The following is a 23,905-nucleotide window of genomic DNA, read 5'->3' as shown; positions in this document are numbered from 1 at the left end:
TCACTTAACCTATCAGTGTAAGTTTTTTATCGTCAGCTATAAGATGGTAGTTAGGATACTACTTGCTTTATTAGGGTCATTGTGAAGAATGAATGAGTTAGTACATGTAAAGTGCTTAGCCTGATTCTTTGCTCCCAGTAAGTGCTCAGTGAATATTAGGGGCTATTATTAGCAGAATTAATTCATTTAATCAATATTGGAGCGTCTTCTAAAAGTGAATTGAAAGTGAGCTACAGACATTTCAGTCCCTGTGTGGGGTGCTCTTCTAGATGTTAATGTGCTTGATCATGACATGCTTCCCCAGACCACCCTGGAAGGTTATGTAATGTGTGTGTGTGTGTGTGTGTGTGTGTGTGTGTGTGTGTGTGTGTAGTTTTGCCTTTTTCTAAAATTAAAAAGTGTGAGTTTTCTCAAACTTCTGAAGCTCTGTGGTAGTTGGAGAGACGCTGGAGCTTTGGCTGGCGCTAAGTCGCGTTCTCTCAGCGTGTGAAGAGCTAGCCCTTTGCGTCCATGGCCAGGGAGCTCCGGTGGCTCCTTCCTCTAAGGAGCCTGGTCTCTTCTTACCCTCTCCACCCATTTCCTGCAGGAAAAGTCCAAGCTGGAGAGTGAGCTAGCCAACTTTGGGCCTCGCATCAATGACATCAAGAGGATCATCCAGAGCCGAGAGAGGGAAATGAAAGACTTGAAGGAGAAGATGAACCAGGTTGGTGGAGGAGCCAGGCCAGCGTGTGCATCGGGGCAGGGCTGGGCCTGCAATCACACTCTGACCCAAAGCGCCTTTGCCCTCCTTCGCTTCTGTCAGGTAGAGGATGAGGTGTTTGAAGAGTTTTGTCGGGAGATTGGTGTGCGTAACATTCGGGAGTTTGAGGAAGAGAAGGTGAAGAGGCAGAATGAGATCGCCAAGAAGCGGTAAGTGTAGAGACTGCAGTGCCTCTGGGACCCCAGCCTGACATCCTGAGGCTGGGAGCAGCTCTTAGAGAGATGGGCGTTTATTATAGGTCAGCCTTAGAGAACAGGGACATTAGGGAGGTGGAGTCACACAGTCCAGTGGTTAAGAGTGCCAACTTGAAATGTGGTTTACCTGGGTTAAATCCCAGCTCCAGCCCTGACCGGTTTGACTCAGTGGATGGAGCGTTGCCCTGGCACATACCCAGTGGGGAGTGTGCAGGAGGCAGCTGATGGGTGTTTCTTATTGATGCTTCTAGCTCTCTATCCCTCTCCCTTCTTCTCTGTAAAAAATCAATAAAATATATATTTTAAAAATCCCAGCTCCACAACTTGTGTTGGACAGTGACTTGATCTCTCTCAGCTCCCATTTCCTTATCTATAAAATGGGATAATGATACCTGTGTCATGCATGGCATTGTTGGACGGATCAGGTGAAATAATCCTTACAAAGCATCTAGCATAATAGCACCTACTAAGAGCAATAAATATTAGCTTTTTAAAATAATCCTGAAGTGTTGTTTTGTTTTGTGTTTTTTTAAAGATATATTTTATTGATTTCAGAGAGGAAGAGAGAGCAAGAGAGAGAGCAACATCAATGATGAATCATTGATTGGCTGCCTCTTGCATTCCCCCTACTGGGGATCGAGTCTGCAACCCAGGCATGTGCCCTGACCAGGAATCAAACTGACCCCCCAGGCTCATACATAGGTATACGCTCAACCACTGAGCCACACTGGCTGAGCAAATATTAGCTTTTATTATTGTCATTATCCTGATAGGCAATGCAGGCGAGGAGCAACAAAGTTCTAGGTTAGAAGAATAGTAAGAATAAAACAACAGTTTTTCCTCTCCTCCCCACTTCGGTTTATTCATTTGTTCAGCAGACCTTTCTTGAGGACTCGTGTTGTGCCAGGTATTGGAGGGGGGTGGGAGATGGGGATGAGGCTGATGAGTCTCCCTGAAGGAGTTTATCTGCTGGTCCCTGGGCCTCAATTGGCAGCTCTGATAGCCCTCAACCCATATATTAAATATTCATTGTTCTACCCCCTAGCCAAGCTCAAGGGATATAGAATTGAGTTTAGAAACTCGCCCTCAGTGAGTTGAGTTATGGAGTATTGATAGTACGGGAGACAAACAAGTAGATCAGCAACTTCAGATTAGTATGATCAATACTGTACCTTAGGTAGCTAGGAAATACAAAGGAAATGGTCAAGGAACTTCAAATCAACAAGAGGAAAAATCCAAACAAGAGACCCAATGGAAAAGTGGACAGGGGATGCAGTTAGCATGTCATGAAAAGAGAAGCTTGATTGGCTAATTACAAAGTGATGTTCAGTCTCATTCCTAATCAGAGAAATGTAAATGACAACCATCTAGAGGTATTCAGTGAAAATAAGTCTCCGGAAGTCCTGTGACTTGAGCAAAGCCACACCTGGGTATGTATCTCGGAGGGTCTTGCCGCAGGGTCGCAAAGGGGACACATTCAGGGTGGTTTATCTTGTCATAATTTGGCAGTCGGCTGTTGGTGCAATGTAGACAGCCATCACTGGGGAAAGTATAAGTTACATGTGATGAATCTGCAGACTCCTGAACACTACATGGCAGTTTAAAGCAAGAACTAGATTTATGGGCAGTGCCCTGTATAAATGTACAGCACCATGCATTCGTGTAAATTGAAAAAAAAAGACATTTTACAAGGATATGCATTTTATGGCTGTGCACATATGTTCATGTAGATATGTAAGTCTGTTGCTTTGGAGTGCACGCTCACTGTAAAGAAGATGAGGGGAGTGACAATCAGGGAGTGGAACGGAGGAGACAAAGGAAGGGTCTTGCACAGACAGCAATCCTAAATGCGTTAGGAACTGTGGGATGCGATTAGCTCAACGGCTAAAACGGGAGGAATCCAGCAAAGTGTACAGGAAACTAAGAAGCTGCTCACAGCCTCCGGGAAAGGTTTCCAGAACAAGGAGTGATGAAATGGAGTCCCAGGCAGCGAGAACAGCAGGCTCTGAGGTGATCGCCGCGCCTTGTTCTGGAAACTACAGAGTTCCGAATGTCTGCAGCACAGAAACGGGGTCAGGTGGAAGGCGGGGACGGTGGGGAGGTCAGCGGGGGCCAGATCACAGGGCTTTATGAGTCATGCTTAGGAGATTGGACTTAAAATTGCATAGCTCAAAATTATAGAGTCAATTACATCTCGTTTGGATTATAGTGACTAATAGGTTTAAACTGCCAGCATGACATCTGGCAGCATCTATGACACCACATTGGGGGTGTGGGGCCGCAGGAAATATCTGGATGCTGGTTACATGTTCTTGAGTTCTGAAGAGATGGCGAGGAGGGCAGTAGCAGGAATCTAGTATTTTCTCTCTCTCTTTTTTTTTTTATACCCAAGCTCTACTACCCCTTAGAAGTTCTGGAATCTTGGGGTGGGGGTACACATGTATGGGCAGTAGTTGGAACGAGTCAATATAAGATGAATACCTGGCAGTAATGATGGTAACTACAGTTTACTGAGTCCTTAACTGGGTGCCAGGCATGGTTCTAAGGACATTATACATATTAACTCCCAGTAACTCCGAGGTAAGTACTATTATTGTTGCCATTTTACAGATGAGGAAACAGGCACGGAGAGGATAACTAACTTGCCTGAGAGTACACGACTAGTAAATGGCAGAATTGGGATACCAATCCTCTTATCCCACCACACCAGACTGCACCACTGCCACAGGAGAAGGAGCCTGGGTTTGGTGCGAGACCTGGGTTTCAGTCTCACATTTGCCATTTATTAGCTCTGTGGCCCACGTCTCCTTATTTGTAAAATGAGGATAATGCCTAGTTGTGAAGCTGTTGTTAGGGGATTAGAGGCAATGTATGTGAAGCACACAGAAGCTTAGTAAATAGGAATTACAGCTGGTGGGTTGAGGTGGGCCTTTCTGTGCTTCCACCTAGGAAGTTGTGGGTGGAGGGTCCGGAGTCCCGCAGCGGTTAAAGGGAGACTACTGCATTTTGGCGCGGTTCCCCCTGGCTGGTGCCATTTGCACAAGGCCTGGCCGAGGAACTTAGTCCTCCAACTTCAGGGAACAGTTTTATTTATGTGGGTGTGGGTGGATGGGCTGGGTGGTGACTGCGATTTAGCAGTAACCCTGGGTCCCTACATCCTGGGCCTAGTTCTCCTTTCTCCCCACAGTCTGGAGTTTGAGAATCAGAAGACTCGCTTGGGCATCCAGTTGGACTTTGAAAAGAACCAACTGAAGGAGGACCAGGATAAAGTACACATGTGGGAGCAAACGGTGAAAAAGGATGAGAATGAGATAGAAAAGCTCAAGAAGGTGAGGAAGGAGAGCATGAGAAGAACTCCATGTCCCCATCACCAAGATTCCTTAGTCATTACCATGTTGCCATATTTGCTTTTCCAGACTCTCTGTGCATGCATATTCTTTTAAAAAAATATTTTTTAAATAGATTTTAGAGAGGAAGGTAGAGGGAGAGAGAGATGGAAACATCAGTGATGAGAGAGAATCATGGATTGGCTGCCTCCTGCATGCCCCATATGGGATAGAGCCCAAAACCTGGGCATGTGCCCTGACCGCGAATTGAACTGTGACCTCCTTGTTCATAGGTTGATGCTCAACCACTGAGCCATGCTGTCTGGGCTGTGCATATACTTTTTTTTTTTTTTTTAAATATATATTTTATTGAGTTTTTACAGAGAGGAAGGGAGAGGGATAGAAAGCTAGAAACATTGATGAGAGAAACATCGATCAGCTGCCTCCTGCACACCCCCCACCGGGGATGTGCCTGCAACCAAGCTACATGCCCTTGACCGAAATCAAACATGAAACCCTTCAGTCCCCAGGCTGACTCTCTATCCACTGAGCCAAACTGGTTTCAGTAAGCTGTGCATATACTTTTTATGAGACATTTGAGAGTAAGCTGTCAATATGTCCTCTTTATGTGACTTTAAGATCAAAATGAAAACAAAACACCCCTTTTAAACAATCAGACTATAGTCCCCTGTGACTGACCACTCATTCCCAGCCCCTTTATTCTTCCCGGGGCAAACTGCACGGAGTGTGTATCTTCCAAATCTGCAAGTATTGGTTAACTTGAATACTTCAGCATTCATGTATGTGTACTCATAGAAAAAATCCGCCATATTGTTTGTGTGGGTTTGAAAAAACACATTGATGTTATTCTATAGTTCACAACAGTAGTTTTGATGTGGCAAAGATGCACCAGAATAACAAGTCAAAATATCAAGTTTTCATTATAGTCTAGCCTTAACTTTGTGGATCTGTCCTATAAGTAAATCGGCTAAAATATTGATTGCTTATCTCTAGCTGGTGGGATTTTGAGTGGTTTTTGTCATCCCCGCTAAATACTTTTCCTGTAGTTTGAACTTCTGCAGTTAGCACCTGGTAAAACGGGCCACCAGAGCATGTAGAGTAGCTAGAAGAAGCTTGAGGGGTGAGAGAGGTTTGTGAAAGCAGAGCTCCCCCAAACGGAAAAGGGGGGACAGAGGGAGATCCCAGGAGAGAGAGGGAAGCCTTCACCTCTTGTCCTGCCCCCCTTGCCGGGACCAGGAGGAACAAAGACACATGAAGATCATAGATGAGACCATGGCCCAGCTGCAGGATCTGAAGAACCAGCACCTGGCCAAGAAGTCCGAGGTGAATGACAAGAATCACGAGATGGAGGAGATTCGTAAGAAACTGGGGGGCGCCAACAAGTGAGTGGGTTCAGGCCTGGGGTTGGGGCAGGTAGGTATGGCAGGCAGCCTGCTGGATCTGGGTCTCACCTGTGTCCCTGGATCCTCGTAGGGAAATGACGCATTTACAAAAGGAGGTGACAGCCATTGAGACCAAGCTTGAACAGAAGCGCAGCGACCGCCACAACCTGCTACAGGCCTGCAAGATGCAGGACATCAAGTTACCACTGTCCAAAGGCACCATGGACGACATAAGCCAGGAAGAGGTGAGTGTCAGGGTTGGTATTGGGAGTGGGCTGTGAGCAACATTAAAAGTGTGCAAGTGGCCGGGGAGGACGAGAGAGAGAGAGAGAGAGAGAGAGAGAGAGAGAGAGAGAAAGAGAGAAGGGTGGTGAAACATAAGAAGGGATGGCAGGGGGGGCTGTGGAGACGGGTGAGGTGGCAGGTGGTGGCCTGGTGTGACAGGGAAGTTGCACTGTGGGTAGAGCTGTATGCCCGTAGGTGGTGAGGGAGGTAAGCCAGGAGAACATTCAATCACTAACCTTAGGAGTTGAGCTGTTAGCTCCTGTAGGCGATGGATGTTGGTGGGAGCAGCAATTGAGGGACATTAGGTAAGAGGAAAGGGAGATGGAAGATGGAGGACCTGAGGGACGATCGCTTAGCTGCAGTGAGGGAGGTTGGCCAGGAGAGGGTTGGGTAAGGGACATCAGCAATGCAGAGGCGACAAAGCTTAGCTGTAGGAAAGGGAGGGCCTCTAGCTGATAAAAGGGCCAAGTCATTTTGTCCACTGGAAGTGAGGATTGGTAGCAAGGTGTGGGAATGTTAACTGAGGAGGTTTGCGTGGGTCTTGTCTTCTACTTGGACACATATCTCAGTCCCACATGTCCTCCTCCGTCCCCTCTTCCAAAAAAGCATTTCACTTTAAATCAGCAAAATACTGTGCACACCAGAAATGCACCAGGGCTCAAGGTACCATATGACATAATTACATCTAATCCAAACCACGTCTCTGCCAGGCAGGCATTGCCCATGTGAGAGATGAGAGAGCTTGGATCCCACGGCATGATTTGAACAAAGCCCAGTGGATCTGTGGCAGCAGATCAAAGCCTTAGGCAGCACTAGAGCCCGATTTTGAACTCAGATCTTTTTGCCTTCAAAGCTGCCATCCTGCCACAAGGTGCTTACTCTGTCACTGAAGGCTGCCAGGGAGCCCCAGCCCCTTCTAGAGGGGCCCTCTCCTGGCCAGTCTGCTCCATTCCATTTCGCGTTGCCTTTGCAGGGTAGCTCCCAGGGGGAGGATTCCGTGAGTGGCTCTCAGCGAACTTCCAGTATCTATGCACGAGAGGCCCTCATCGAAATCGACTACGGCGACCTGTGTGAGGATCTGAAGGTGAGGATCGGCCACGGGGGTTGGGCGGACATTTTCCCACTGTCCAGAGCGTGGGTCAGCTCATCTGGGGACCCTCTGGAGACCAGGGCCAGAAAGAAAGACAAGCTGGCAAGAGAGGGAGGGTCGAGTTATTATCCAGGGTGTCCCCCTATATGCACAGATAAACCAGCACATCTTCCTCCCCGACCTCAAGTTGCGCCCCTCCCTGCCTACTGCTCATCTCCCCTTCCGTGTATAGGTATCTGGGGGTTCGTTCTAGCATTCTCTATATATTTGAGAACTTCCATACACACACAGAGAACAGGCTCCTGAACAGACAGAGCTCAGAGGTTCCTCAGCCCTCTGTCCCAGGCGTTCTTCTCATTTGACTTTTTCTCTTCCTGGATCTTTCTTTCAGCTACCATCTCTCTGCTAGGGCCCACAGGTGTCTCAGATGCCAGCCCTCCTCCCCTAATCTACCCCTTCTTAGAGCTGGCCACAGGTTCAAACCAGAAATCTGAGCCTCATGCTAGATGCCCTCTCTCACTTGGCCTATTCAGTGAATTACCAACCCCTATCCATTCTATCTCCTAAATAGCTATTCTCTTTTTTCCTGTTCCTACTAGTGCAGGCCCCTCTCACCTCTCCCGTGGACTACAGGAGCCTCCTAAATAGCTTCTGATGCCTTCCAATCCATCATTATAGCAGAGGGAATTGATTTTTTAAAAACTTCTTATTATGGAAGTTCTCAAATATATAGAGAATGCTATAATGAACCCCCAGGTACCTATTACTCAGCTTCAGCAATTAGCAACATATGGTCAATCTTGTTTTTTATACCCTTCCATCTCCCAGTTGGCCTATTTTATTTAAATCAAATGCCAGCTATTCCATTCTTGGAAGGACTCTTTAAAAAACGTAACTACAACTCGTTAATATCATCTAATACTTAGTAAATGTTTAGATTCCCGTGAACATCCCATAAATATCTTTTTTTCTTTTGCACAGTTTTTGTGTTTAAATCAGGATTCAAGTGAGGTCCATATGTTAGAATTGGTTTCTTCTAGTCTGTAACATTTCTCTCTTCCTATTTATGGAAGAAACTGGGTCATTGGACCTGCACAATTTTCTGCATTCCAAATTTGGCTGAGTATGTCCCATCATGTTATTTAACATGTTGTTCTATACCCTGTGTTTCTGTAAACCGGTAGTTAAGTCTAGGGTGTGACTGGATTCAGGTTCATTTTTTAGTTTTGACAAGAATACGTCATAGGTGGTACTCTGTGGTTGTAAACTTCCTTTTGTGTCGCATCAGTGGACACTGAATGCCAATCCTGTCTTTGTCAGGATAAGATTGTTCAACATTCTTATGAAATATTCTTGCCAAAAACTCAAGGATCTGATCGAGCTTTTATAACCACCAATTATAAGAAACATGGGTGCCAAAGGAACATGTGAAATAAAAGCTCAGGGATGCATTCAGCCAAATACATACTGGAAAGTGAAGGACAGAAGACCTGTTCTCTTCCATATATATATATATATATATATATATATATATATATATATATGAAGAAAGAAAATAAATACAGAGGGGGAACTTTTATAGACTACAGGAGACAAATCAACCCATCGGAATATGAGGCTCTCATTTAAGTCCATTGCAAAGAAAGGGGGAATTTATAGATTAAATGAGATTTAAGAGACCTGTCAGCCAGTTGCAATGTGTATACCTTACTTTGTGTGTACCTTGCTTTAAAGCAATGTGTATACCTTGCTTTAAAAACCTGTACAATTTTTTTGGTTTGCTTTTGGTTTTTGTTAATCCTCATCTAAGGATATTTTTAGAGAGTGGAAAGGAAGGAGGGGGAAAGGGAGAGAGAGAAACATTGATGTGAGAGAGACACATCAATTAGATGCCTCCTGCACACACACCCTCGGGGCTGGGGATTGAACCTACCACCCAGGTATGCACCCTTGACCAGGAATAGAACCCGAGACCCTTCAGTGCTAGGGACAGCATTCTAACTACTGAACAGTACCAGCGAGGGCTGTAAAAATTTTTTTTTACAAAACAATCAGGACCATTTGAACACTGACCAGATAATTTATGATGCTCAGGAATTGCTGCTAATATTTTTAGGCGAGTGAATGGTATTGGGCTTTATTTATTTATTTATATTTCTCGAGTTTTACATATGTCTCCTTTTCCCCCAATTGAACCCCCTCGGGTTTTATTTTTAACCGTCCTGTCTTATAACAGTGGTTCAGAATGGAGTGTGAGGTAGAGTTTGCATCCCTAGGGGACATGTGTTCATGTCTGGAGATAATCCTCACACCCACTTGACACAACTGGGCCGGAGGTTACTCCCGGCATCTGGGGAAGCTGTGAAACACCTACCGCACATAGGACAGCCCCCACAGAACCCGTGCATCTGGCCCCAAGTGTCAGCAGTGCCGAAATTCCGAAACCCCGCTCTCGAGATCAAGTGGAAGTATTTATGGATACAATGCTGTTTCTGAGATCTGTTTTAAAAATAATTGAACATGGAAAGGAATTAGATGTAGATGGCAGAGTATTTGCTCTGAGTTGATGATTATTGAAGCTGGGTAATAGGTACATGGGAGTTCATTAAATTCTCTGCGTTTTTGTGTATGTTTGAAAAAAGAAAAACAATCCTGATCACTGGGTTCAGATATTGTTAGCCCTATCCATTTATTTATTTATTTATTTATTTATTTATTTATTTATTTATTTATTTATTTATTTATTTATTTATCTATCCACCTGAGGGAGTGAGTTAAATTTCTTTCCATTGATTTTTCGAGAGTGGATGGGAGGAGGGAGGGAGACAGAGAGAGAGAAACATCCATGTGAGAGAGACACTTTGATTGGTTGTCTTCCTCTTGTGCCAGTGCTTGAGCGGTGACCTATGAACCAGGAGGTCACAGTTTCTTTATTATGTAGAATACTGTAAAGAGAGATTTTTCTCTCATCAGTTGTTTGGTTACCCTGAGGCAATGGTCGACAAACTGCGGCTCCCGAGCCCCATGCGGCTCTTTGGTCCCTTGAGTGTGGCTCTTCCACAAAATACCACAGCCTGGGCGAGTCTGTTTTGAAGTGGCATTAGAAGAAGCTTATGTTTAAAAAATTTGGCTCTCAAAAGAAATTTCTTTTTTTTTTTTTAATTATATTTTATTGATTTTTTACAGAGAGGAAGAGAGAGGGATAGAGTGTTAGAAACATTGATGAGAGAGAATCATCGATCAGCTGCCTCTTGTACACCCCCTACTGGGGATGTGCCCACAACCAAGGTACATGCCATTGACCAGAATCAAACCTGGGACCTTTCAGTCCTCAGGCAGACGCTCTATCCACTGAGCCAAACCGGTTTCGGCTCAAAAGAAATTTCAATCGTTACACTGTTGATATTTGGCTCTGTTGACTAATGAGTTTGCTGACCACTGCCCTGAGGTATAGTTTGTGTAGGAAAGGCAGGATATATATGCTTGATTCTTTCCCTGTATTACCATTTATAAGCTAATGAGTTCTCTCTGTGGCATTCTCAAGATACGTCCACTAAATTGTTTTCTTGTCATTATGAACTTAGAGGTTTAAGTTCATAATGACAAGAATCACCACCACCACGGAGTACAACATTTGCTATGTTGTACTCCGTGGTGGTGGTGATTCTTACTGATCAAATTTTCGCCTGTTTGGCCAGTGGGAACTCATTCAAGTTGGCTTCTGAGTCATTTTGACACAGCTCTTGTCGTCTTTGATATCTTTCTTGCTTCTTGGTATTTCCAGACTCATTCTCTGCATTTCCTACCCCATGTCCTGAATTAGCCATTTCTCTGAAAAGCTCTTGACTTCTTTTAGTCGGAAAATGCTATTATTTAGTGACAACCGTCTGGACACTGGAGTGCTTAGAACTGCTGGGTTGCTTGGTGCTTCTAGAACTTTTTGGTAGACTGAGCTACAAAATGTATATTTTTTCTTTGGAAGGAACATGTATCACAAGTTTATACTGATACTTCCAATTTAAATACCCTGTTTCCCCGAAAATAAGACAGTGTCTTATATTAATTTTTTCTCCCAAAGTTGCACTAGGTCTTATTTTCAGGGGATGTCTTATTTTTGGGGAAACACGGTAGTAATTCTCATAGTTCAACATCATTGATTTTATGGTTGAGTCTCCAGTTACTCCTGCTAAAAAATCTTGGTTCTTAGCTGCCAGTACACTAACATAGTAACATATTTATCTTACTCTGTAAGAGTTTGGAAACCACAATAAGATACTATTAGCAACAATTTAACTTTTGAATGCTGTCTAAGATTTCCTTGAGGTTCTTTTTTTGTTAAGCGAATAGCTCATTGGACATGTGTTTCTGTTTTAAAGTAATTTGAAAGAATTCTCTGGGTTTAAACAACTTAATATATAGTCAGGTATTTTTGTTTAGTTTTTAGTTTTTAAGGGATTGCTCTTTTTTTTGCATTGTGATTAATTATTCCCAACTTTAATTTTGAAAACGTTCAAACCTATAGAATAATTGAAAGGATAGTATAGTGATCATCCATATGCCCTTCACCTTAAATTCACCAATGAATATTTTTCAGTGTGCTTTCTCTCTCAGCTCGATCCCCTTCCCTGTACACGGCACACTTTTTCTGTGTTTTGCTGAACTGTTTGAAGGAAGCTGCAGGCTTCAACTCCGAATGGTTCAGCATCCTGAGAATAATCACAATTCCATATTATACCTAAGAAGAGTAATAGTAATTTCATATTTCATATCCTGCCCGCATTTAGATTTCCCTATGTGTTTCAAAAGTGTCTTTTATAAAAGCTTAAAAAAAAACCCCACCAAACTATGATCCAATTGTATGTTGCTTTTGGTTCTTCTGTCCCTTTGATTTCCATTAATGTGGAATATTCCCCTCACCTTTTTTCATAACTGATCTTTTGAAGAGTCTGTGTGTTGGTCTTTTTATTTTTTTATTTATTTTTATGTGTTGTCTCAAAGAATGGATATGTTGGGGGTACGTTATAGATATGCCAGTTTGTTTTCATGTCGCTTAACTTGCTCTTCCTGTGATTGGGAGTTTGATCTCTTCTGGAGGCTTGATGGCTTCCAGTTACTAAGTAATTTTTTGGCAAGAACAGTTCCTTGGTGATGCTTTGCACTTTGGATTGCGTCCTGCAAGGAGGCACATACTGTCAGGATGCCCCATATTCATGCTGCTAAGTTTGGTTCTCAGTTAAGGTATGGCCAGATCTCTCAACGCCAAACGAACACTTTTACCTTTGAACATAGTTAGAAAACTTTGGGGTGATTTTTTGGCATCTTGTGAATATCTGGTTCCCCAACAATTGCTTTTAATTTTTTTTTTTTGTGGAAAAATTTTAATGTTGACATCATTGCAGGTGTCCTCCCCTCCCCCCTTTGCCCACCTCCACCCACCCCTGCCTTTTCTCCCTTGGCCTTCACCAAACTACTTCTGTGTCCATGGAGGATTCGTATATGTCCTTTAGCTAATGCCTTCACCTTCTCGACCTAGTCACTCCACCCAGCAATTCTTTTACCCAGTGTTTTCCACATTTTGGTTGAATTCTTTCTTATAACTATGTAGTCTTCATATGGTTCTAAACCCAAAAGTATAGTACAAGACACATGAAGAGATGTTGAGCTTCCTTTCCTGTCCCCGTAACCTCTCATCCTCTCTGTAACCGTTTTAATTAGCTCTTGGATTATCCTTTTTTTTTTTTTTTTTTTTTGCTGCTGTACTTTTGAAAGACAAATACATTTGTATGCAAATATATTCATATTCCTGCTCTCAGATGAAAGGTAGCATTGCGTCGAGTACCTTTTGTGTTTCGCTTCCATCCTGGAGACCACTTCACACCGGTATTTAGAAATCTTCAGAAGGGCTTTCCTAAAATATATTTATATATATAGTCATGTCACTCCTGCGCTTCAAGGCATTCGGTGGAGCGTCACATCTTTTGGATGAAGTCCAAACCTCTTAAATCCTACAAGGCCCTTCATCATCAGGCTTCTCGCGTGCCTCTAGCCTTGCCTCTTCTTCCTAGCATGCACTCGCGTGCACACACATACACTCAGTTGCTACTTTTGCCGTGTTGAATTGCCTTTTTTGTGGGGTGGAGGGGCTTTTGAATGTTGTCGTTATTGACACTATTACAGATGACCCCATACCCCCCCTTTGCCCATCTCCACCCAGTGACATTTTTAAGGCTGACTACTCTTTTGAATTGCTTCCAATTCCTTGAAAAAAACTATGAGCAAACCCCTGGCTTTGCATGCGATGCCCCGTCTGTGTAGAAGCCTGTTCTTTCTCTCCAACTTCACCATTCAGTCCGCAGGCCTGAGCTTAGCACGTTCCTAGAAGCCCCCCCTGGCTGCAGAGTCTGAGTAGGTGACCTTGCGTGCTGGCCCGTGTCTATTGATCAGAGTCTTGGTGTCACCCTGTAGTGTCCCGATCAAGTACTTGCATGTGTTCCCCTGTGAGTCTGCCAGCTCTGTGAGCACAGGAACCGTGGCTCCCAGGTTCTCAGGCCCTGGTGCCTGGAACTCAGAAGGCACTCAGTAAATATTTATTGACTAAAAGCGGCAGAAAGGCGGCACAAGCCCAGACACGCAGCGCAATATCCATAAAACCTAAAACCAAACTCAAGTGGAATTTGCTCAGATGTAGTGATCTGGTTATTTATTGCACAGTCCCGGCCGGCCTGCGTGGGCGCCTCGAGGTCACCCTGGGATGGTGCTGGCTCCCGGCCTGGGCTGAGAGCCAGCGAGGGGCCCCACCAGCTGCTCCTGAGAGACGGAGACGGTGACAAGGCTGGGGGGAAGGGCTGAGAAGAGATGAGAAAGCAGCACCAGCCTGTGATTTCCGGGGAGGGCGGGATGGTTACTGTGGGAGGAACCGAGCTGGGGAAGAGCCTGAACTCTGCTCAGGAGCGGGTACCCACGCAGTGAGGCATCTCTGGGGGCTGGGCGATGGGCCCCGGCCTTCCTTGATGTCACGGGGCCTGGGGTTTGCAGGATGCTCAGGCCGAGGAGGAGATCAAGCAGGAGATGAACACGCTGCAGCAGAAGCTGAACGAGCAGCAGAGCGTGCTGCAGCGGATCGCCGCCCCCAACATGAAGGCCATGGAGAAGCTGGAGAGTGTCCGGGACAAGTTCCAGGAGACCTCGGACGGTAGGATTGCCCCCTTTCACTTGGGCCACGATAAAGACAGGGGCCTGCTGTACATCCCGAGAGCTCCCGTTTCTACATGCTTTCTTACTTGAAACTCCCAGGAGGCTAACAGTAGGGGTTATCACACTTTTTTTTTTTTTGTTTGTTTGTTTTTAAATATATTTTATTGATTTTTAAAAAAAATATATTTTATTGATTCTTCATAGAGAGGAAGGGAGAGAGAGAGAGTTAGAAACATCAAGGAGAGAGAAACATGGATCAGCTGCCTCTTGCACACCCCCCACTAGGGATATGCCCGCAACCAAGGTACATGCCCTTGACCGGAATCGAACCCAGGACCTTTCAGTCCACAGGCCCACGCTCTACCACTGAGCCAAACCGGTTAGGGTTTTACACCTGTTTTATAGAATAGGAAAAACTGCTGCGGTTCAAAGAGGGCGAATTGCCTGCGACAGTTACACAACTGGTTGCTGGAAGAGCCCAGGGAAGAACCCATGTGTATGTGGCTCCAAGCCCATATTGCTTCCTTTGCATCACGTGGCCAGTCCACCGGTTACAGCTGGTGGTGGGACCATCACCCTGGGCCTCTTCCCCAGGCGCTGTCTCCCTCTGCGGGGTATCGCTGCTCTGTAGATTGTCATTTGCGGGTCATCCTTGTCAGACAGCACGGTCCTCAGCCTTGGCGGAGCCTCGGCACTGAGGGCTCGCCTGTCTCCCTTGCGGCAGAGTTCGAGGCGGCCCGAAAGCGAGCCAAGAAGGCCAAGCAGGCATTCGAACAGATTAAGAAAGAGCGCTTTGACCGCTTCAACGCTTGTTTTGAATCCGTGGCCACCAACATCGATGAGATCTACAAGGCCCTGTCCCGCAACAGCAGTGCCCAGGTAGGCGGGAGCCCCTTATCCAACCAGCCCCTGTCACCCTCAGCTGCCCTCGAGGCTTCCTGTCCACATCCCCATCCAGACCGAAGTCCTCACTCACCTGCCTCCGCCCTAGGCATTCCTGGGCCCTGAGAACCCCGAGGAGCCCTATTTGGACGGCATCAACTACAACTGCGTGGCCCCCGGCAAACGCTTCCGGCCCATGGACAACTTGTCAGGCGGGGAGAAAACCGTGGCGGCGCTGGCGCTGCTCTTTGCCATTCACAGGTGAGGCTGTGCCCGCCAGGGCAGTTGGTGAAGAGACTGACTGGGATTGCACCCCTGTTTCCCTACCTACTACCACACCTGGCCTTGGTTTCCTAGCCCCATTTCCCCCCCCTCCTCCCCCCATCAGCATGCCCCCACTTGCCCCGCATGTTTTCAGTCCTCCCACCAGGGTGTGGCTCACGTGATTGCTGGCCAATCAGTCTTTTCCATGCAAATACGGCGTGACCGTCACCTACCGCCCCTTCACGTCTCCTCCTCCTCCTGTTCCTCTGCGAAGCCTGTTTTGACCTGAGAAGCATACCGTGACCTTCCCCTCGTGAATGCCACTTGTACTTGAACCTGACCCCCACAACCTAGTGCTGGATTGTACAGTGTCATTCAGTGAGCGTTTCTTGAGGGCCACTCTGTACCAGACCCCCTGGGGCTGTTCGTGTCACAGATGAATCAGACACGGTCTCTGTCCTCAAGGACCTTGTGGGTTAGTGGGAGCCAGATGTGTAAGCAGGCGGTGAGCTTGGTTTTGTAACCACAGAGGAGGGGCACCACTCACTCTGGAGAAGGATAGGGCTGGCCAGAGAAGGCTTTTGGAGGTAAAGTAGGTAACACATGAGCAGGAAATGTAAAGAATGAGGAGAGCCCGACCGGCGTGGCTCAGTGGTTGAGTGTTGACCTATGAACCAGGAGGTCACAGTTCATTTCCCAGCCCGGGCACATGCTCAGGTTGTGGGCTCAATCCCCAGGAGGGGGGCGTGCAGGAGGCAGCTGTTGAGTGATTCTCATTATTGATGTTTCTTTCTCTCCCTTCCTCTCTGCAATCAATTATAAAAGAATGAGTAGAAATTGGCCAGGGAGAGAGGAGGCATTACAGGCGGACTGTGTAATATGTGTGTAGGCAGGCAGACATGAGAGCAAGGTGCAGGTGGGCGGAGCAGACTAGTTCTAGCCGGCCTGGTGAGTATGGCCAGAGCCTAGGGCAGCTTCACCTTCCCAGTCAGCCTGGGAGGGCCGTGTCTGCTGGTTCTACGGGATCTGGGTGCTGCGGAGGGCTCAGTGGGTCTGTTGGCCTTTGGAGGGGAATCTGGCCTGTGTGATGGGCCCTGGGCTGTTCTGCCCCACCCCCACCCCACCCATGTCACTCACCTACTGGTCCCCCTTCCCTCCTGCTCCCCCCAGCTACAAGCCGGCCCCCTTCTTTGTCCTGGATGAGATTGATGCCGCCCTGGATAACACCAACATTGGCAAGGTGGGTGCAAGGGAAGAGGGGCCGCCAGGGAGGCCCCTAGGCTGGGGCTGGGTTTGGGGGGTCAGATCTTGAGTGTGCCCTAGCTTGTCCTGCTGTTTGCTCTCTGTGGGGAGGCTGGGCCCAGGGTCATTCACGCCCTGCTAGTCAGTGGCCTCTTCTTAGTATCTCATCGGCCTGTGCCCCCGCCTCTGCTTCTGGTTCTGGCTGGGAGCACGTAAGGCATCACTCAGGCTTCAGCCTGCTGCGTGTCGGTGGCCCCTCCACAGGTGGCCAACTACATCAAGGAGCAGTCCACCTGCAACTTCCAGGCCATCGTCATCTCTCTCAAGGAGGAGTTCTACACCAAGGCCGAGAGCCTCATTGGCGTCTACCCGGAGGTAGGGTGGGCGTGGAGCCAGCCCCACTCCCTGCCTGACTCCCCGGGGCAGGGCGGGAAGGCCACAGGGAAGGGGTGCGAGGCGGGGAAGCCAGAGACTCAGTTTCCTTACTGGCCGTCTGGGCTGGTTGGAGCTCTGCCCCGGAGGCTTACCCACCCCAGCGGGCCAGGGCCATTGCACCTGGGGACAAATGGCAAGGCCAGGCCCAGGCAGCCAGACAGAGCAGCAGCAGCACGCAGGGGTGGGCAGGGAGAAAACCCAGAGAGAACCACTGCTAGGGAGGAGGGCTTGAAGCCCCCAGTCCTGGGACTCTTGGACCCCTCTTAATTCCCTCCTTACAATTTCATTTTTCTCTCTCTCTCTCCTCCTTCAGCAAGGGGACTGTGTGATCAGCAAAGTCTTGACCTTTGACCTCACCAAGTACCCAGATGCCAACCCCAATCCCAATGAGCAGTAGCAGTTCCGCCCTCCTACCCTCTCTGGATCCCTAAGCTGCCCATCTGCCAATCTCTGGATATTTGGCTTCAACCTTCCCTTCTCTCCTCTCCTTGTTTGCTGTTGTCGTGGGATTTGGCGCCGCTGTCTGAGTACCAAGAGGAACAGAGGTGGTGTTAGGTCTGGAGCAAAAACTCCGGAGCTGCAGGGAGCATCCAGGCCTCTGGAAGGTGCTGAGCTAAACAGGGCCATTTGTCCATCCCCTCCCCCCAGACCTTGCCTTCCATCGGCCCATTACATAGGTCTATGGAACTCCTTGCATTTTGCTTGTGTGTGGGTATGTGTGTGTGCATGTGGTTGTGTTTGCAAAATAATGATATTGGAGACTCGTTTTAGAAGGAACCTAGGTTGGCCCTGGCTGGCGTGGCTCAGTGGTTGGAGCATCGGCCTGCACACTAACGGGTCCTGGGTTTGATTCCCAGTCAAGGGCATTTATCTGGGTTGCAGGCTCGATTCCCCCGCCCCTGGTCCTGGTGTGTGTGGGAGGCAACCAATCGATGTATCTCTCACATCGATGTTTCTCTCTCCCCCCCGCTCCTCCCTCCCTCCTACTCTTTAAAAATCAACCAGAAAAATATCCTCATTTCTCCAGTGAGGATTAAAAAAAAAAAAAAAAAAAAAGGACCTAGGTTGAATTTGACTCCAAGAGAGCTTCGTATGACTGCATCCCAGAACTGGGCAAAGGTATTCAGGATCTCATAGGAAGGAGTCGGGCAGTCACGTGAGACTGCCTGCATCCCCTCATTTGTGTTTGCATTTATTTGTGTATTTATCAGAGGCATAGTGAGCGCGCTGCTTGTCAGGCTCTCCGCTAGGAATGCAGAACTGAGTCGTGTGATCCCTCCTCAGGAGATGCGTCGGGTTCAGGAGTTCCTGTGGCAGCGGAATCACGTATAGGCACTTTGGATTTGAGGAGCCCACCACCTCCAGGCTTCCTGGAGGAGGTCGGATCGGAGCTGGGCCTGGATAAGTTGGTAGGGTTTGGTCAGGCACTGGGCGCAAAGCCCGGGCTCCAGGGACAGAGAGTTGCAGGTTCTAGTCCCGTTTTTTGAAATCCCGAGGTAGGAAAAATAATTCCTAGAAGAAATGGGTGCAGGAAACCAAACAGTAGAGGTAACGGAAGGGCCCTAGGAGCTTGGGAGCGAGGGCGGTAATGGCAATGCACTTGGGGTGGGGTGAGGAAAAGCAGGAAGCGCGCGGGCGTGCTCCCAGCGAGGAGCCCTAGTCCCATGTTTTTAATCACTCGCTCCTGTGACATTGGGCAAGTCATTTGACCTTCCTGCGCCTGGCTGTTTCCCCATCTGTCAAATAGGGCTCACAATCTTACCTACCTCACATAGGATCTGATGATGTCAAGCTTCTCACTGGAGGCCTTATCCCTGCTCGGAGCCCACCGCCTTCTCATGCCTGGGTCCCCGAGGGCCTCTGATCCCTGTTGTTAGGGACAGAAGGAGCCTCCAAATCTGGGGACGCGGAACGTCCTGGTTACCAGGAGAGTCCCGGGCACCGATGGGGGCGGGGTTACCTGTACGTGGACGGCCTAAGGAAATCTGGAGCTTCGATCCTGTATAAGAACGGGGTGCCCAGGGCCCCGGCCTGAATGGTGAGGAAGTAGGGAGAGGTGGCCTGGGCCACACCCCAGCCAAACACGCTGATGTTCGTTTTGGGCGCAGCCTGCTGCCACGAGGTCAGTCTCTGCTGGTTTGCACACACCACAGACCTGTCCCGATCTGTTCACTGCATTGTTTCTGCAAAGTTAAGTCAGTTCTCATTACTCAAGTCATCCGCGAATCCACTCTTTTTAAGACATTAGATGATTATAAACAGAACTAGCCTTGTTCAACCGCCGTTTGCCCTCCCTCCCTTAACTGCTGTTCCGTTTGTTGTACATCTTTCTAGCTAGACTTTTAAGATTTTTACATATACTAATGGGTTGGAAATGTTATTGTGTCTAATGCAGACAGTATATATGGACATGGACATGTCCTGTAATTTGCTTTCTTGGCCTAATGCTTTTGAGATCAGTGCATGTTGCTAATAATAGATCATGTCATCCTTTGTAATCACTGTATAGATTGCCGTCATAAGGCTGTTTTCTGGTTTTGATATTACAAAATACATAGGATCATCGTGTGTGTGTGTGTGTGTGTGTGTGTGTGAAAATGTACCTGTGATTGATGCCTAGAAATTGAATTGAAAGAGTCATAGGCTATTTATATTTTTGTTTTTAATAGATAATTCCAAATTGGCCTCCTGTACCACTTACTCAATATTTTTTTTCAGATTGTCTTAGGTTTAAAATCATGTATTTCAATTTTCATCCTAAGTAGTGACATCGTGAAACCACGGGTTTTATGTGTTGTTATGTTGTTTTTTTAATGCATATTAAAAGGTATAATCAAAACAAATTTGTCTGTGTTCAATCAAAGAAGCCCCATACCACCAGTGTGCCGTAGTTCGGGAAGTAATGGCATAATTGTAAGCGCAGTTTGGGGGTCACCCTGGCTCAGGTTTTAGCTGTAGCAGCTTGAGCCTGTTCCGTCTCCTGCATGGGCCTCAGTTTCCCGCTGAAGGAAAGGAGCTCACAGAAGCCTACCCGCAGCAGCGCCGGGAGGATGAAGCACTGGCTGACACATTCTCGCAGGCCTCTGAAGGCAGCGATTGCTGTTCTCCCGTTTCCAGAGGGGGAAACACGCCCAGGAAGGGTGAGTGACCCAGATAGCAGAGTTGAACTCGGGCCCTCCGATTCCGTCTTGGGGTTTCTCCACTGAGGGTGGTCATTCGCCTCGGATTTGCACTGAACTCACTTGTGAAGCTTCTTCCTTTTTCAAAGTCAAAGCAATATGTACACAGGTTGGAAAATAAGGTCGCGCAGAAAGGCTTATAATCAAAAGCAGGAGCTCCCTGCTGCACCTCCACAGCCAGAGACGAGAGCTCCGTGCTCTGACCCTGCTTCTGGGATCTTCAGTAGGGTGTGGGGAACCGTCTATATCAGCGGTTCTCAACCTTTTTTCTTTTTTAAAATGTATATTTTTTATTGGTTTCAGAGGGGAAGGGGGAAAGAGAGAGAGAGAGGATGAGAAAGAATAATTGATCAGTCGCCTCCTGCACACTCCCCATGGTATGGAGCCCGCAACCTGGGCATGTGCCCTGACGGAATAAAACCATGATCTGGCTCGTAGGTCAACACTTAACCACTGAGCCACGCCGGCTGGGCTCAATCTTTTTCATCTCGTGGCACATATAAACTACAACAATTTGGTGGCACACCAAAAACTAGATTTTTTTTCCCCCCGAGCTGACTAAATTAAAAAGGTATTTTGATTCATTCACGTGGGATGGCTGTTGTGTTGGCTGTTATGTTTTTGTTTGACAGCCTAAGGGAAAAGAGGTCAGTGCCCCTGACTAGTCAGATTCTTGCATGTTTTAAGAATTCATTGTGTGCTTTAAAAATTCTTGCGGCACACCAGGAAATCGCTGATCTAGATAACATTCCTACCTCACAGGGTGGAAAGGTTTATATGCTCTGCCTTGGGCTATGGCCCTGGAACACAGGAACGCAATTGCTAAAAAGGATCTTACATTCTGAGGATCAGAGAGGAGATAACTTGTCTGAGATCTGTGTTTCAGTGTCACAGCCTAGACTTGAACTTGATTCTTCTCTGTACTTGCCTAGCGCCTTCCAGTTGTGCCTCCCCGCCTCCTATCACGGAGTGACGTGCTCAGTGAGGGCTGTGCTCAGAGGAGGCGGACAGCAGAACTGTTTTCAAAAGAAAGCTGGATCTGAGGAGCATGCTTAGGGCTCATTGGAGGACACTAGGTTGCGTCCCTTATACTCTGGACCCTGCAGCTTGGTCTGGGGAGTGGAGGTTACACCACGGCAGTGTCTACTTTTTAATATATATATATTTTATTAATTTCAGAGAGGAAGAGCAAGCTAGAAACATCAATGATGAGACTCATTGACCGGCTGCCTCCTGCACGCCCCCCACTGGGAATGGAGCCCACAGTCCGGGCACGTGCCCTTGGCTGGAATCGAATCTGGGACCCTTCAGTCTGCAGACTGACGCTTCATCCACGGAGTCAAACCAGCTAGGGCCACACTGTCTACTTTCAATTGGGCACTTCACTCTGGGAATCCTGGTGCACACCAACATGGGTCTGGTCTTCATTGAGGAGTTCACTCCAGTTGGGGAGGCAATTCATGAAACAGCCACTAACCATCCAGTGTCCAGTGTCGGTGTGAGGAGCAGGGAAAAAGGGGCGTCTAGCCTAGGTGGAGATTCAGGGAATGTGTCCTCTAATCTAGGAGATAACATCTGAGCCGAGTCCTGCGGGACTGGTAGGAGTTAGCCAGTTGAAGTGGGAGGAATTCCCAGGCAGTGGGAATGGTATGCGCCAAGACCTGAAGGCAAGAAACAGCAAAGCAATTCAGAAATACAGAAGCTGGAGGTTTCCTGGGGTGGGGAGGAGGAGCAGCAGGAAATGAAGCTGGAGAGGTAAGCAGATTTGAAGCCTGAGAGCCTGGCTACAGAGTCCAGATTTAGCTCCTGGGACAGTGGGGTTCCCAAAGTGGCTGCACACCGGAAACACCGGGGGTCCTGAACCCGGCCTCTAAGGTTCAGCTACACTGAGGGGGGTGGGGCCTCAGGATCCTGAGTGCGCATAGAGGTCAGCACGTGACTTTAGGGTGCAGCCAGGCTAGAACTGTAGCCTGAAGGCAGAGGCGGGGGTGGGGGGAGGAGAATGGGCCTGTGGAGTGGTTTTAAGTTGGGAGACTGGGTCAGATGGGAACTAGCAAACCCCTTCCTGGCCAGTCCGTATGCAGTGGGTCCTGTGAGATGCTCATGCTGTCCGTTCCCATGCCTGTAGTTTCCCTGTTGTTCAGTGCTACAGTGTGTTCTACTTGCTTATTTTGTCTCTCTGAAGAAGCTGTGAGCACTAGGGTGGGACTGGGGTTGTGTTGCTATGGATATGTTCCGGGCAAAAAGCACAGTACCTGACCCAAAACAGGCACCTGATAAATAGATTTTGAAAGTATGAATGCATTTGTGAGGGAGAGGAGACAGGGACATTAGTTAGGAAACTTGAAAATACCAGGCGGCCTGCTCAAAGACAAGGCCAGTGGGAATGGTTTGGAGGTGGTGAGGTGTGACCTGTTAAGGAGTGATGCTGAACCAGACTTGGTGACTGATTATTGGCTGTGGAGGTGACTGAGACAATAAGAGTGCACACCCATTAAGAGCCAAGATTTCTACTCTAGCCCAGCAATTCCCCTTTCTTCGTTTATCTGAATCCAGACTACTCAGTAAGTAAAATTCCTCCCTCAAGTTAGTTATTGTGCTGTGTGGTCACCCCCTCTCCTCAGTTACGGATTTATTCAGTTCAAGAAATCTTGGCTAAGCACCGCCTGTGTACACTGAGGCTCTTCCAAGTTAGGATTCTTGACCCTTTCCTCCCTCAAGAAATGTTTTTGAGAATGTTCCCAGGCACGACTTACATACCTGACACAGGAACCTAGAGTGAGATGGTCAGATGGCGGACCTGTAAGGGAACTTACAGACTTTGTCCAACCCCCTCCTGAGGCCCTTGGAGGGGAAGAAACTTCAAGGTCCCGCTACTAGGAAGTGTTGGGGCCAGAAGTGGAGCCTAAGTTCCCTTTCCCCATCACTGCTAGAGCCTTAAAGGTGGAACTTAGATTGGCCTTGAAGATCAATCTACTAGACGGGCCAAACAAAAAGCTCGTTACACTGTCCTCTTCTGGAAACCCCCAGCAAATCTGCGGTGTCCATAGTTCCCTTTACAGCATTTCTGAAGCATAAGTTGCTATGCTCTGTACCATATGACCTCACAATCCTGGCCACTGATGCTTGGCTTGGGATAATATCTGTCTCAAGGACACCTAATCTCTAGGTTGGCCAATGGCCTACTAGATTTTTGTGCAGCAGAAGTGGTGCCAGAAACAGCAAAAGCAAGGAGGAAACTTCAGAAACCTGGCATTTGAATCATGAGAACATGGGCCACAGAGTAGCAGAAGCCATGAAATATCAAGATAGCAATAGACCAAAAGGACACAGAAGCCATGAAGCAGTAGGAGCCACAAGGAACAGAAACCATGAGACAAAATCCTGAATCCAGCCCTAACTGGTTTGGCTCAGTGGATAGAGCATTGGCCTGCAAACTGAAAGGTCACAGGTTCGATTCCTGTCAAGGGCATGTACCTTGGTTGTGGGCACATCCCCAGTAGGGGGTGTGCAGGAGGCAGCTGATCAATGATTCTCTTTAATCATTGATGTCTCTATATCTCCCTCTCCCTTGCTCTCTGAAATCAATAAAAATATATTTAAAAATAAAAGTGATCAATAAATTTATAAATAGAAAATCTGCATATTATT

At 47.5% G+C, this 23,905-nt stretch overlaps 1 protein-coding gene across 2 annotated transcripts in view; it reads left to right on the top strand.

The window, feature by feature from the left end:
* SMC1A (structural maintenance of chromosomes 1A) overlaps nt 1-19,918 on the top strand; it is a 32,110-nt gene extending 12,192 nt beyond the window's left edge. Inside the window, exons 14-25 of one of the 2 annotated variants that reach the window (XM_084871024.1) lie at nt 587-707; nt 807-909; nt 4,142-4,283; nt 5,538-5,683; nt 5,775-5,928; nt 6,942-7,052; nt 14,094-14,250; nt 14,977-15,131; nt 15,244-15,395; nt 16,569-16,638; nt 16,905-17,015; nt 17,389-19,918. In XM_084871024.1, the coding sequence (XP_084727150.1) occupies nt 587-707; nt 807-909; nt 4,142-4,283; nt 5,538-5,683; nt 5,775-5,928; nt 6,942-7,052; nt 14,094-14,250; nt 14,977-15,131; nt 15,244-15,395; nt 16,569-16,638; nt 16,905-17,015; nt 17,389-17,472 (1,506 nt within the window). In that variant the 3' untranslated portion in view covers nt 17,473-19,918. Of the gene's footprint in view, nt 1-586; nt 708-802; nt 910-4,141; nt 4,284-5,537; nt 5,684-5,774; nt 5,929-6,941; nt 7,053-14,093; nt 14,251-14,976; nt 15,132-15,243; nt 15,396-16,568; nt 16,639-16,904; nt 17,016-17,388 lie in introns of both variants that reach the window. The other variant, XM_084871023.1, reaches the window with a different exon arrangement.
* The last annotated feature ends 3,987 nt before the right edge of the window (nt 19,919-23,905 follow it).

The sequence above is a fragment of the Pipistrellus hanaki genome, assembly GCF_964339955.1.
Source record: "Pipistrellus hanaki genome assembly, chromosome: X".
Lineage (NCBI taxonomy): Eukaryota > Metazoa > Chordata > Mammalia > Chiroptera > Vespertilionidae > Pipistrellus > Pipistrellus hanaki.
Note: the sequence above shows the minus strand (reverse complement) of the source record. Positions and strands in the feature narration are given on the sequence as shown.